The following is a 16,634-nucleotide window of genomic DNA, read 5'->3' on the forward strand; positions in this document are numbered from 1 at the left end:
ACTTGTTACTACACTATCACAACACCAGAGTCAAGTACTGGACAATACTACACATATATACTTGTTACCACACTATCACAACACCAGAGTCAAGTACTGGACAATACTACACATATATACTTGTTACTACACCATCACAACACCAGAGTCAAGTACTGGACAATAATACATATATATCCTTGTTACTACACTATCACAACACCAGAGTCAAGTACTGGACAATACTACACATATATACTTGTTACTACACTATCACAACACCAGAGTCAAGTACTGGACAATACTACAAATACATACTTGTTACTATACTATCACAACACCAGAGTCAAGTACTGGACAATACTACACATATATATACTTGCTACACTATCACAACACCAGAGTTAAGTACTGGACAATACTACATATATATACTTGTTACTACACTATCACAACACCAGAGTTAAGTACTGGACAATACTACACATATATACTTGTTACTACACTATCACAACACCAAAGTCAAGTACTGGACAATACTACAGATATATACTCGTTACTACACTATCACAACACCAGAGTCAAGTACTGGACAATACTACACATATATACTTGTTACTACACTATCACAACACCAGAGTCAAGTACTGGACAATACTACACATATATACTTGTTACTACACTATCACAACACCAGAGTCAAGTACTGGACAATACTACACATATATACTTGTTACTACACTATCACAACACCAGAGTCAAGTACTGGACAATACTACACATATATACTTGTTACTACACTATCACAACACCAGAGTCAAGTACTGGACAATACTACACATATATACTTGTTACTACACTATCACAACACCAGAGTCAAGTACTGGACAATACTACACATATATACTTGTTACTACACTATCGTAACATATCATGATACTATCGCCAGATTCTCATTTAATGCTTCGATTGAAAACGATCCACAAACGATGAATCTGCTCACGGTCGGATTAACGTCTCAGATAAACGTGTTTGCGAACTTCAATGGAGCAAATATGCAAATGTTGGATTGTTATCTACAGACGCAGCTCTTCAAACACTGGAGTGTGTAGTTGAACAACACAATCTTTCATCCACACATGACTCTCTTAACAGCTACCATCTGATGCTAGGATTCAAACTCTCACCTCCACCTGCAGCTCCTTGGTGGGCGTGGCCTGCAGCTGGGTGGGCACCGTGCACTCCAGGGTGTTGCCCACCAGCCTGAGGGTCTCGCAGCTGTGGTTGGACACGGTCAGGACCTGACACTTCATGGCCTCGCGGTCCATCCTGTCGCCCTGAGGACCAGATCACAGTTTTGACGTCGAGGACATGAAACCAACCATGTTGAACGACGGCAGAGAAAACATGTGACGTCGAGTCTTTGCATCGTCGTCAGGATGTCAGTTGTTAGTAGAAAAAAATAATTATTTTAATTAAAAAATATATTTTTTCACACCTTTATAATATATGTTATAATATTTTGGCAACATTCAAAAAATAGACGTCAGCCCATCGTTTAACCCTTCTCAGGGTCAAGGTGACCCGAAAACAAATGTGTTTGTGGTATCCCTTGTGTCGTCTCTGGGTCAACGTGACCCGAAAGCCCGAAAAAAAATTGTTTGTGGTATACGTTAAAGGTAGGGAAAGCAAGGGATACAACAAACACATATGTTTCCGGGCTTTCAGGTCACTTTGACCGTGAGATAACACAAGGGATACCACAAACACATTCCTTTATGGGCTTTCGGGTCAGCTTGACCCTGAGATAACACAAGGGATACCACAGACACATTTGCTTTTCAGTCCTTTGGGTCACCTTGACCCTCAGACAACACAAGGGGTACCACAAACACATTTGTTTTAGGGCCTTTCGGGTCACCTTGACCCAGAGGCAACACAAGGTATACCCCAAACACATTTGTTTTCGGGCCTTCATGTCATCTTGACCCAGAGCAACACAAGGGATACCACAAACAAATTTGTTTTGGGGCCTCGGGTCATCTTGACCCAGAGACAACACGAACACATACAACTATAACATTTAACACTGGGGTAAAATGTATAATCAACTGTCGAGACAAACATAGACATGGAGAGAGTTTAAAAGATTCCACCTCAAAGGAACTTGTTGTTTAAAAAAAGGGAGGTAAAGTCATTATTACATCATAATGGATTCCACTCTTGTAACCTCTCGTTTGCCCAGATTTCAGACATCAAAATTAACTGTACCGGTGCCCCGTGCCGGGCCTGGTACCAGTGTGTGAGTCCCTTGACACCGGGTCGCACAGAAGGAAAACAACACCTTGTATTTATTTTAGTTGTGTAGACATTAGTTTGTATGTATTTACACGTTTATTCCAATAAATACAACTTCAGAAAATGAGTCAAAAACATGTTGTTGCAGAGAAACCTGTTGACTCAGCCTTTACGACGAGACTTATGCTTCATGCACATCCTTTTGTGTTGTTGTTTTGTTGTTGTTGTGTTTATCTAAAGTGTGCGACATTGAATCCATCATTGAATCAAGTCATGATGGTTTTATTGCCTCGAGATAATCTGGACAGAACTAATTGAGTCATGTGACCCCTGCAGACCCCCCCCCCCTCTGGACTGACTGGACGCACACAAAGCTATTGTGTGTGTGAGTCGGTGTGTGTCGGTGTGTGTCTGTGTGTGTCCACTGCCCAATAATTGGCTGGTTTGAACACAAACATGTTTTTTTTTCCTGACTTTATCGACACGTGATCGTCGTGAATTTTCAGAGCAATAAAGACGAAAATCACATTCTTCGCGTGTTAGCTTCGGATTTTACGATTGGATACAGAGCAGTGAACGCACCTGTTCTCACACACACACACACACACACACACACACACGCACGAGCACACACACACACACACACACACACACACACACACTCACACGAGCACACACACACACACACACACACACACACGAGCACACACACACACACACACACACACACACACACACACACACACACACACACACGAGCACACACACACACACACACACACACACACACACACACTCTCAGAGACACACACACACACGCACACACACACACACAAACACACACACACACACACTCACACACACACACACACACACACACACACTCACACACACACACACACTCTCAGAGACACACACACGCACACACACACACTCTCAGAGACACACACACGCACGCACACACACACACACACTCTCAGAGACACAGACATATACACACGCACACCACACACACAGACACACACAGACACTTGCACACACTCTCACACACGCACACACACACACACACACAAAGAGACACACACGCAGACGCACACGCACACACACACTGACCGCACACACACACTGACCGCACACACACACACTCGCAAAGAGACGCACACATGCACACTACTACGCAAACATACTGAATGAAAAAAAGTTCAGTGGCACGTTCACACACACACACATTAACACAAATGATGTGTGTTTGTGTGTCTATTAAGGAGGGCAACACACAATTACTCAACTATGTCATGCCTTTATCTCAAAGTCGCACAGCTGCTCGCACAACTCTGATTCTCACTGCAGGGAAGGGTCACACAAAAACACATGCACGTATGCACACGCACACACAAACATACACATGCACCTATGCACAAGAAACACAAACACATGCACTAATGCACAAGAAACAAACACACAAACACATGCACTAATGCAGACAGACACAAATAAACATATGCAGACAAACACGAACACACATATGCCGAGAGACACACAAATACACACACACGCACCTATGCAGACACACACACACATGTATATACAAAAACACACATATGTAGATACACACAGAAGCAGACATACACACACACACATTTAGATACACAGGTAGATACACACACGGGGGAAGAAAAACACACACAGGTAGATAAACACACATTTAGGTACACACACTCAAGTAGATATTAACACATAAACAGGTAGATACACACATGTAGATATATACACACACATTCACGCACACACACACAAAGGTATATATTCACACACATATACACGCACACACAGGTAGATACACACACACACACAGGTAGATGTACACACACACACAGGTAGATACACACACACACACGGGTAGATACACACACACACATGGGTAGATACACACACACACAGGTAGATGTATACACACACATATGCAGACACACACACCTACAAACACAAACACACACAATGACATCATCATCAATGACTCGATCAAGAGTCAAGAGAAGAATCATCTCGTGGATCATCGATCGTTGTCGTCATGAATGAAGTTAAACTTCTCTACACAACTGTCCTCAGATCAGTGTGAGTCCCCCGGGGGTCGCAGGTCGTATGTGCCAACAGGGTGAGGGGGGGGTTTAGGGAGGGGGCCAAGGTCAAGTCTGGGAAAAAACGAGTGGAAGAATGAAGGAAAAAAAAAGCTCCCATGTGAACTGATCCACAGCTGCTGTGAAACATCGCGCCGTCAAGAGAAGGAGGGAAGAAAGAAAGAGTGTGAAGGTCATTGTGATGAACGAGTCGAACACTTTGACCTCGAGCAGCAACAATGAGGCGCGAAACAAACACACCTTCCTGTTTTTCTTTCTGGATTGTTTCCCTTCACAAGCTTTGTGTGCGACACAAAAGTTCACTTTCAGAGTCCAGTCCAGTTATTTATCAACACAATCAAAACATGAAAGAAGAGTTTTTTTTAAACATTTATGAATATCTTTCATTAAATTAAGTTTTCTCTAAAATATCAGGAAAACCTTGTTTTCAACAAAAAAATTAAACAAAAATCTATACATATATATTTCTTTTTATATCCAAGAACATCGAATCAGACGCGTCTTCCTTGTAATCCTTCATTATCACGGTCATCCTGTTTTAAAATACAGTTAAAAACCCATGTTTGTTCATTTTTTTGTTGTTCAGCAGTTCTTTTAATTTTGCCAAATCTATTGACTTATTAGACCTTATTTATATTTAGATCGTCACCCAATGGCGGAGATTTCAAATCATTTAAAATAATATAATTGAATAACCTTTGATTGTAAAATCTTCGATAAATTGACATTATTATTAGTTTATATGAAGGCTGCACGATATATCGGAAATATATCGATATCGTGATATTGGCACGTGCGATTTGCATATCTAAAACATGCGATAATTTATCATTTGTTATTGTATAAATCAATCATTTCTTAAATACACACTTCGACCAATCAGTGTCACGTTCTGTAAAGTTTGTACTTCTATGTCTCGTTGTTGTTTACGTCTCCGTCCGTCTGTGAACTGTGTGGCGCAGCTTGCTAGGCTTGGTTGCTATAGCGACGCGTCTTGCTAGCACTGACTTAGCTCAGTATATCCAGTGAAGTAATACTAACTTATGATCTAGTCAAACACTAGTGATCCAGTGAAGTAATACTAACTTATGATCTAGTCAAACACTAGTGATCCAGTCACTCGTCTCTTTGGTTAGTTACTGTTCACTTTCAACCCTCTTCGGCTGGTTACTGACTAGTGACCCAAACATAACGTGACTGTCATGGTGAAACCAACTGGTCGTACCTTCAGCTCCACGACGCTCTTGTTGTCCTTGGACGTCAGCTTGGGGTCCTGGAAAAGCGGGTCCTCCACGTAGACCAGATCCCACTGGTCCGTGGAGTATCCGTCCAGCACGAAGGCCACCTTGGTGACCACCGGGCGAGGCAGCGCCAGCCTGGCGAGGGAGGGGGTGGTGCACTGGATGGAGGTCCGGTTCTCGCCGTAGACACAACTCTGAGGACGGAACCCACGTCAGTATTATTGATCGTTTCAATTTGATTTCATTTGATTTATTTGTCGTCTCTTCTGCCGTAACAACCGACTCTTTGATCAATATGTTTTTAATTTGACTGTCAATTTGTACTTGATAAATATGCAACCTTTTCATTTATTTTTTGTATTTTATTTCATCTTCTCATGGGTTTATAGTTTAAGAAAATATATTAAAGACACATATTTTAGGAAAGAAATAAATAAAAAATATTAGAGGTAAAAGTTTGATTTTTAACCCCTTTATTTTATAAATAATTCAAGGATATAATTAAAAAAAACAACGTTTTTCTGATATTTTAGAAAAAAAAATACTCAAAACTGAATATAATTTGATATATTCTTAAACATTTTTTATTTAAAACACAAATTATATCAAATAAACTTTATTGTTTTTCCAGCTCACAGCAACACAGACGATTGAATTATAGAACGAGAACAAAGTGCAAAAAAAGAACAAAGTTGAAGATGTCACAATCTAAGTCTAAAGATGAAGAACAAAGGATACAAAGATTAACATAGAATAGAATCTTTTCACTTCTGCCTTCAAACTCAGAACTAAACAAACTAATAAGACGAGGAATGAGTCCCTGAGTCTATTAGTGTTGCATCATGGGAGGAGTTCACTGATGACAGTGTTCAGAGGATCACATGTATTTATAACATTCTTTTATCTACATATATTTAAAAACACTGAAAACCTTAATTAATTGCATGTAATAATCTTTTTTTTCTTTTTTTCTCATTATTTCAAGCAGCAAATATTCGGACGATGAGACTCAAAGAAAATACTTTATACGATTATTAACCAGTTGAAAAACGTTAGATATTATTGTCGTTATGTTCAAGTTTTTCGGTAAACGGTTTTGTGGTCGACGCGGATGCAAATGTGCGACAACGACCCTGGGATCGTTGAATTATGACCATTATATAAACAGGTAGTGAGTGTGTAACGTTTAAGATGTGATTTAAAGAAAGAAAAGAGTGAACGCATGAAGGTAAACAAAAGAGAGAATCCGTTGAAACGCCAGGATTCTGTCCTGGTCCACAGGTGCAGGCAAACCACTGGTTCTCTTGAGTCAACATCGGCTCGGACGCCTCAGCCAATAGCGTCGCGTGTTTGCTTTTCGGGCCACGAAAAGGTAAACGTGTGTGTGTGTGTGTGTGTGTGTATTTCTGACACACACGCAAACCTTTAAATCAATTCCTGCAACCTTTGAATTCAACAGCTGTTGTGCACAGAAATCTTTGTTTAAAAGTATTCAAACAGCATCACGATGATGTTTTTAACGCATGAATTGTTTGTTTTCGGTCGTGACTCTATTGTTGTAACATTTGCGCTCGTTGTTTGTCGGACAATCAAGACGTTCACTGTCATAATGTCATTTACCATCACCTTGGACTGAGAAAAACAGCTACAGAATCGCACACTTTTTCAACGCGTTACTGTTGATAGATTTGTGTGGTTGTTATAGATTACCATCTGGATCCACAAACATTTTGAAGAATTATTTTGGCTTTTACTGCCGCAGCTCTTTTTAGTGCTGATTAAATGAAAATAAACATTTACCCCCAAAAGAAAATAGAGATATACATGCACACACACATATGCAGATACAGACGGCTACACACAACTAGACACACACACACATGTAGATACATACACATGTAGATATACACACACATAAAAACATGAAGCATGCACATGTAGTTTCACACATCTAGATACACAAAAGTAGATATACACACTCACACACGACTGCACACCTAGAGACACACACGTAGATACACACACATGTAGATATGCACACAGACACACATAAAACACACATGCATGCACATGTAGTTACACACATGTAGATACACGAAAGTAGATATACACACACACACACGGCTACACACCTAGAGACACACACGTAGATACACACACATGTAGATATACACACAGACACACATAAAACACACATGCATGCACATGTAGTTACACACATGTAGATACACGAAAGTAGATATACACACACACACACGGCTACACACCTAGAGACACACACGTAGATACACACACATGTAGATATACACACAGACACACATAAAACACACATGCATGCACATGTAGTTACACACATGTAGATACACGAAAGTAGATATACACACACACACACGGCTACACACCTAGAGACACACACGTAGATACACACGCATGTAGATATACACACAGACACACATAAAACACACATGCATGCACATGTAGTTACACACATGTAGATACATGAAAGTAGATATACACACACACACACGGCTACACACCTAGAGACACACACGTAGATACACACACATGTAGATATACACACAGACACACATAAAACACACATGCATGCACATGTAGTTACACACATGTAGATACACGAAAGTAGATATACACACACACACACGGCTACACACCTAGAGACACACACGTAGATACACACACATGTAGATATACACACAGACACACATAAAACACACATGCATGCACATGTAGTTACACACATGTAGATACACGAAAGTAGATATACACACACACACACGGCTGCACACCTAGAGACACACACGTAGATACACACACATGTAGATATACACACAGACACACGGCTACACACCTAGATACACACACACACACACATAGATACACATTTAGATATACACACTAGCACATAAAAACACACATGCATGCACATGTAGTTACATGCATGTAGATACACACACACACATGTAGATATAAACACACACGCACACATTAAAACATGCACGCATGCACATGTAGATACACACACCTAGATATACACACACAGTTATGCAGACACTAGCACACACACACAAACATAGATATACACACACACACATATGCAGACACAAGCACACACACACAAACCTAGATATATACACACACACATATGCAGACACAAGCACACACACACAAACCTAGATATACACACACACACATATGCAGACACATGCACACACACACAAACCTAGATATACACACACACACATATGCAGACACTAGCACACACACACAAACCTAGATACACACACACACACACATATGCAGACACAAGCACACACACACAAACCTAGATATACACACACACACACATATGCAGACACAAGCACACACACACAAACCCAGATATACACACACACACACATATGCAGACACTAGCACACACACACAAACCTAGATATACACACACACACACATATGCAGACACTAGCACACACACACAAACCTAGATATACACACACACACACATATGCAGACACTAGCACACACACACAAACCTAGATATACACACATACACACACATATGCAGACACTAGCACACACACACAAACCTAGATATACACACACACACACATATGCAGACACTAGCACACACACACAAACCTAGATATACACACACACACACATATGCAGACACATGCACACACACACAAACCTAGATATACACACACACACATATGCAGACAGAAGCACACACACACAAACCTAGATATACACACACACACATATGCAGACACTAGCACACACACACAAACCTAGATATACACACACACACACATATGCAGACACAAGCACACACACACAAACCTAGATATACACACACACACATATGCAGACACTAGCACACACACACAAACCTAGATATACACACACACACACATATGCAGACACAAGCACACACACACAAACCTAGATATACACACACACACGCATATGCAGACACAAGCACACACACACAAACCTAGATATACACACACACACGCATATACAGACACAAGCACACACACACAAACCTAGATATACACAAACACACATATGCAGACACAAGCACACACACACAAACCTAAATATACACGCACACACAAATATGCAGACCAACACGCACATATGCAGACACTAGCACACACACACAAACCTAGATATACACACACACATACATATGCAGACACTAGCACACACACACAAACCTAGATATACACACACACACACATATGCAGACACTAGCACACACACACAAACCTAGATATACACACACACACACATATGCAGACACTAGCACACACACACAAACCTAGATATACACACACACACAAATATGCAGACCAACACGCACATCTACAAACACGTGTGTGCGCACATATGCAGACACACACACACACACACACACACACACACACACACACACACACACACACACACACTTAAAAGTGTCACAATAATACGCAAGATTGTGTTTCAAAAACAAACTCATTAACTCATAAGGACATATTCCTGCAACACAACCGTCGTCGTCCTGCAGGATCAGTGGCTGAAGTTCAAATAACGAACGACTCGTCGTGACTCGTCGTGACTCGTCGTGACTCGTCGTGACTCGTCGTGACTCGTCGTGACTCGTCGTGACTCGTCGTGACTCGTCGTGACTCGTCGTGACTCGTCGTGACTCGTCGTGACTCGTCGTGACTCGAGATCTGACTCCCTGGAGCGCCGTGGCTCCGGTCAGTAGCCGCGGATCTGTTGAAGTGTCGCTGAGACTTCCTTATTCACTTCCCCGTCCGACTCCCCGGCGAGCCGTTAGCGCCCAGATGGACGCACACAAATAGCAACACAAAAAAAACAACCTCTCAAAACACACACACACACACGTGGACCGAATCGAATCCATCGCCAACATGACCGAGGGAACAGAGGCGAGAGCGTCTTTAAGGCTCTCCTGGGTCGAGGGGCGACGAGTGTTCGGGGGGTTTAGAAAAATATCCTGTGAATTAGTGGAAACCTCCGTCAATCTCATTGTTGCGCCTCCAGGAGTCGAGCAGCTGGAGATACAATCGTGAGCGAGGGGAGCGAGGAGAGCGAGGAGAGCAAGGGCTTCGTGGCGAGCGCCGAAAACCCTTCGCCGTCCCCGAAGGATCGTAACGGCGAGCGCGTACAAAAGACGCCGATCTAGATTTATGTGGCACTGTTGGTATTGTGTTCTTTCGTGGACGGGTCGAGGTCAGGAGGTCGAACGTTTTGTTCGCCGAACTTACGGATGTTTTTCACGAGTACTTTGAGTACGTCAAGGACATATACTACATCTTGCTTTGCAGGATGATTATCATGTATTCTTTCGTCTAATATTCCTTTCAGAAAATATCAATACAGCAATATCGTCTTTTTTTGTCGCTTTCAAACCATTGATATATATTTGTTACACATTTTATGTCAAAGAGTGTTTGAAATAAAAAAAATAATAATCTGCAATCAATCTGAGAACATTCACAGCATTTGTTCATTTTTGTGTTGCAGTCATTATGTCCTTCGCAGCTAAACGAACAATGAAATCCTGACGATGACTGAGGACGAGAGGATACAGTGACTCCAGCAGCTTTTAAAGCTGATGTTTGGACATATTTTGTTTTGAAAACAAATGAAAGCAGTTACGACTGAGGACGAGAGGATACAGTGACTCCAGCAGCTTTTAAAGCTGATGTTTGGACATATTTTGGTTTAAAACAAATGAAAGTAGTTACGACTGAGGACGAGAGGATACAGTGACTCCAGCAGCTTTTAAAGCTGATGTTTGGACATATTTTGTTTTGAAAACAAATGAAAGCAGTTACGACTGAGGACGAGAGGATACAAGATCAAGAGTCATGTATCTACTGACTCCTTCAAGAAACATCTTAAGACACTTTTATTTGTGCTTTTCCTTGATTCTCTGAGACTATTAAAGTATATATTTTAACTGTATATTGTAGTACACATTAACAACCATAAATGGAATGGTACAGATAAATAGCAGACAAAGTATTTCGTTTTTTTTTCGCTTTCTTGATTTCCCAATTTTCAGTTTCAGCCAAGATTTTTTTTATGCTGGTGTTTAGATTCTATAAATACTTGAAAATCATACTCTGAACTTTGAAATATTTTCCTCAAGACAGTTTCATATTGAAATCTTGAGCTTGTTTTCTTTTGCAATCCCAGGTCGGCTGCAGCTCCAGGGGCCCGACGGAGCCGCTGCAACAAGAGAACCCGGAACAACCTTTCATGATCAATCCGACCGGTCTTCAGAACAGAAGACATCATATCCAGATCTGGTCTTCAGAACAGAAGACATCATATCCAGATGGTAGACGCGTTTGTCGCCCAACGCTCTCTCGCTGCAGTGCTGAGTCGATGAAGCTTCACGAAGCAATGTCGCTATCTCAGAGTCCACTAGATGTCACTCACAACTCCATGATCTAATGCTTTGACAGGTGTTCCTTTTTGCAACCACACATCATTTTTTAAACAAACAAAAAAAAAACACTGCTTCATGAAGCTTCATGAGTGTATTACTTGAAGTGTGGGCGCCACCTACTGGAAATATGAAGCTCAAGGTTCAAGGTACGCTTTGTGAAATTTAAGAAAAGCTGATTTTATTTAGCAAAAGAATAACTAGAGATGTTTCATGAAGCTTCGTGAAACAGTATCTACATTTCCGAGTCCACTAGATCACTGCTCTATAACTCATTGCTTTAAACAGCTATTCTATTGAAACGTCCCATGTTATTTTCTTCTCACTTTAAGTTAAGAAACTGCTTCATGAAGCTTCACAAGTGTATTATTTGAAGTGTGGCGCCACCTACTGGAAATATGAAGCTCTCACTTGCACATTACTAGCGTTCACCACAATAATAGTCAAAGAACGAGTCCTGTTCCAGAAGTAGGAACCTTCAAGCTATGCTTTGTGAAATGTAAGAGAAGCTGCTTTTATTTAGCAAAGAAATAACTAGAGATGTTTCATGAAGCTTCGTGAAACAGTATCTACATTTCCGAGTCCACTAGATGGCGCTCACTGCTCTATAACGCATTGCTTTCAACAGCTATTCTATTGAAACCTCCCATGTTATTCTTTTTAACTTAAAATTAAGAAACTGCTTCATGAAGCTTCACAAGTGTATCACTGAAACTTGCCTGTAACAGACACACAGTTTCACGTTACAATAATATAATGAAACAAGGTCTGTCATAATATACAGTATGTCATTTCAAGGTAACCCCTTTTAATATTCCTTTATTTGGCGAAAACACAAAACAACATCTAACAGAAAGTAGTGAGTGGCTTCATGAAGCTTCGTGAAGCGGTATCGCTATTTCAGAGACCACTAGGTGGCAGTCTACAATCTACAAGATATTCTATTGAAACCTCACATACGCGGGCGTCTCTAAGTATATGACACTGTTTCATGAAGCTTCAGTTTACTAATGGCAACTGAAAATGTGATTTTTATTTTTAAAAAAAATTGTGTATCTTGTTTTTTAAATAGTTAAGGGAGACGGGTGGTAGAAGTAAAGGGTAGAATCGTTGGGAGCCGACATCCATGACTCGCTAAGATTACACAGGCTGCTATAAACAGACCTCGAGGTAACAGTGAAATGGACGGATCTCTAAACAAACTTTACTTAGTCTCTGGATGTGTCATCGTGCTCTGACGGGACCAGTGTTGACTCTGGGTCGGCACCATAAACCAGAGGGTCTGTACGGAACAGGACCCTCATCACTAATGATTTAGAGGATCAGCTCCAGCTGTCGCCTGTTACATTCCTTCCCAGTAAAGGGATGAGTTAAGGCCCAGCGTGAGCGGAGACGGTGCAAGTGTCCGATTCTGCTCGGCGTTCAAAAACAATGGTGTCGTCCGACGGTCGTCCTGCAGAGTCTCACGGCGGGAGCAACGATGCCGAGTAACTCGAGCGTACGTCGCTATGGATAAGTTGGATTTATGAGATCTTGTTGCACTGGTTCTATTTTCTGTAGCATTCAAAGAAAGAGTTGATTAAAGCGTATCACGATACAGTTGCCAGGAAGCCATATATCGCGATACTGTAGTAACAAGTATATATGTAAGTAAGTAAGTAAGTAAGTAATATATATTTATATAGCGCTTTTCGAGACCAGGTGTAGTATTGTCCAGTACTTGACTCTGGTGTTGTGATAGTGTAGTAACAAGTATATATGTGTAGTATTGTCCAGTTCTTGACTCTGGTGTTGTGATAGTGTAGTAACAAGTATATATGTGTAGTATTGTCCAGTTCTTGACTCTGGTGTTGTGATAGTGTAGTAACAAGTATATATGTGTAGTATTGTCCAGTTCTTGACTCTGGTGTTGTGATAGTGTAGTAACAAGTATATATGTGTAGTATTGTCCAGTACTTGACTCTGGTGTTGTGATAGTGTAGTAACAAGTATATATGTGTAGTATTGTCCAGTACTTGACTCTGGTGTTGTGATAGTGTAGTAACAAGTATATATGTGTAGTATTGTCCAGTACTTGACTCTGGTGTTGTAGTATTTACAGACCACATGAATCTTGACGAAGCCGTTACTGCTTTCATTTGTTGTTTTTTTTAAACCAAAATATGTCCAAACATCAGCTTTAAAAGATGCTGGAGTCAACTGTATCCTCTCGTCCCCAGTCGCCGCTGGGATCTTGCTGTTTCATTAGCAGCGAAGGACATTTTGACTTCTGCCGGCCGGTGTCCGGAGGTTTATTTGCAACACAGAGATGAAGAAGCACCCAGAATACTTCCACGTTAATTGCCAGGATTTTAAAATGATCCTGAAAGAAACTGGCAGCCAGTGAAGAGTTTGAAGGAGAAATGTGAGTTCTTCTACTAGAGCACCTCAGAATTCTGGCTGCAGAGTTTTGTATGAACTGCAGGCGAGACACATCCTTCTGGTTTAGACACAAAATAAACTGTTACAATAGTGTAAACGAGAAGACACAGGCACATGGATTACAAGTTAATTAGAAGTATAAATATAATTTTCTTTAATTCACACTAGAATATGTTAATATAGAAATATTGATACAGTTTTGTAAAAAAAATATCGCAACATGTCACCTTATTAAAACTAGCAGAAGACATGAAAGCCGGGGCTCACAAGCGAGAGTCTGTTGACTCGATATCTGCCGCTCAGATCTCCTGTAAGTCCTGGTCTGAGCCACTTTCCCACACACATGAAAGTGAGACCTTTTACGATCCACACGACTCACATCAACAAACAAAAACACACTCGGATCTGATGCGATGTTTGTCCGGTTCAGCCATGATGACAATCACTTCACCAGCACCTGTCGCCCCAAACTAGCCAATTCATAAATCCCCCCCCAAAAAAAATCTTGCACTGTGCGAGCAGCAGCGTAAATCTCTGTGACACCTGAATGCCTCTCGAGTCCTCTTTCCTTTCCCAGGACCCCCCCCCTCACACCCCACACCCCCCCGGTCACAGCTGGACCTGGAGATTGAAACTGGCTTCACGCTGACCCCGGATCAGATGGCAAACGTAGATCCGTTGATCAATCGCTGTGCATCGCACAAGTGTTTCCACACACAATGTACACGGACTCAACAATAACAGGTCGTCACGGAAACACAATGGTGTTTGAAGTGCTACAGTATCGTTCAAGAGGCATCAGAGTCAACTTTGAATGGATACGGTTGAAAACACGGCTTTGAATCACTCTTTTGTTTTGTGTTCGCGAGCAGTTAATCCTGTGTTGACTCACACAAGTGTGCGAGTAGAAACTGAACAAGGTTTCGCTGCAGGCCGTTAAAATAAAACCTTGCTCAAGGGTCACACGCGGAAACTTTGAGAGTATTTACGCAAGAGAACAGTGTTGTAACAGCGATCGTTTACAAATGTTTTATTACTATACTTTAACTTATTATTACTTATACAATTAAAACTTTTTTTTTATTTTAATGATAAAAACGTTTTATTTTAACATATTTTGACTATTTATAGTCATGTTATATAATATTTCATCTCATTTATGTAGTAAAAAAAATTCACTACAGTCGCGCCTCGACATATTACCGGTTCATCGTCTGCTGATTCACTGTTTCGTGGCTTCTTTTTGCAAATAGTACTACATGTTCAAATATACTGTAGCAACATGTACCCATACATAATACATATTTAGTGACGACTGACTGCTCGCTACAATAGTGTATGTAAATTCTTCTTCTGTTGTTGTGTCAGAAGTAAATTGACAGCTGGGATTGGTTGGCTGGGCGGCAAAGCACCAAAGGAGCTGGTAATATTGGGTAGATAAAGGTTGATTTAGTTTAGAACATTGTTCATTCACGTATCCTAATAATTAATAATGTATTTTCGTTAAAATTATGTCGTTTTTTTTAATAGTTGTAGTTAAATATTTACAGTGCCAAGAGTGTCTTTGTAGCATGTTAGCCACTTAGCATCTGCTACAAACGAGCTTAAAATATAGACTTTTTCATTTTTTTTCGGAACAATTCCTTGTGTTCGAGCTGCAATATAAGATGGACGTCACAGACGAGCAGCATCGAGGTATTTGGATGTTGTAAGAGTTTCTTACTTATATTTCTGTCTATAACTCATAAAACAAAACAAAAAACAGTAGCAGTCAGTAGTCGACATGAGAGAGAGTAGAAAATGGTTGAACTTTAAACAGAAGCCGTTAAATAACGAAAAGTAAACAAACAACGACAGAGCGTCTGTGTATTAACAGAGCCGTCACACACACACCTTACGCCTCTGTCTGACTTCATCTCCCTGGAGGCTCAACTCAAGTCGTGACCTAGAAGCAGGTCAACCACCAGCCTCGTGGAGTGTGTGTTCAAACGTGTTCGTCTGTCAGTCAGAGAAACCTTGGCATTATTTCTTCCACGTGATGACAAATGAGGGGGTTTTTATGTCGGA

At 40.9% G+C, this 16,634-nt stretch overlaps 1 protein-coding gene across 1 annotated transcript in view; it reads right to left on the reverse strand.

Annotated features, from left to right (window-relative positions):
- met (MET proto-oncogene, receptor tyrosine kinase) overlaps window positions 1-16,634 on the reverse strand; it is a 79,248-nt gene that overhangs the window by 17,009 nt on the left and 45,605 nt on the right. Inside the window, exons 11-12 of the mRNA XM_087798112.1 lie at window positions 5,641-5,850; window positions 1,167-1,316 (exon numbers count right to left, since the gene is read on the reverse strand). Coding sequence (XP_087654238.1) covers window positions 1,167-1,316; window positions 5,641-5,850 — 360 coding nt within the window. The remainder of the gene's footprint in view (window positions 1-1,166; window positions 1,317-5,640; window positions 5,851-16,634) is intronic.

This window comes from Callionymus lyra, chromosome 8 (genome assembly GCF_982586985.1).
Source record: "Callionymus lyra chromosome 8, fCalLyr1.hap1.1, whole genome shotgun sequence".
Classification (NCBI taxonomy): domain Eukaryota; kingdom Metazoa; phylum Chordata; class Actinopteri; order Syngnathiformes; family Callionymidae; genus Callionymus; species Callionymus lyra.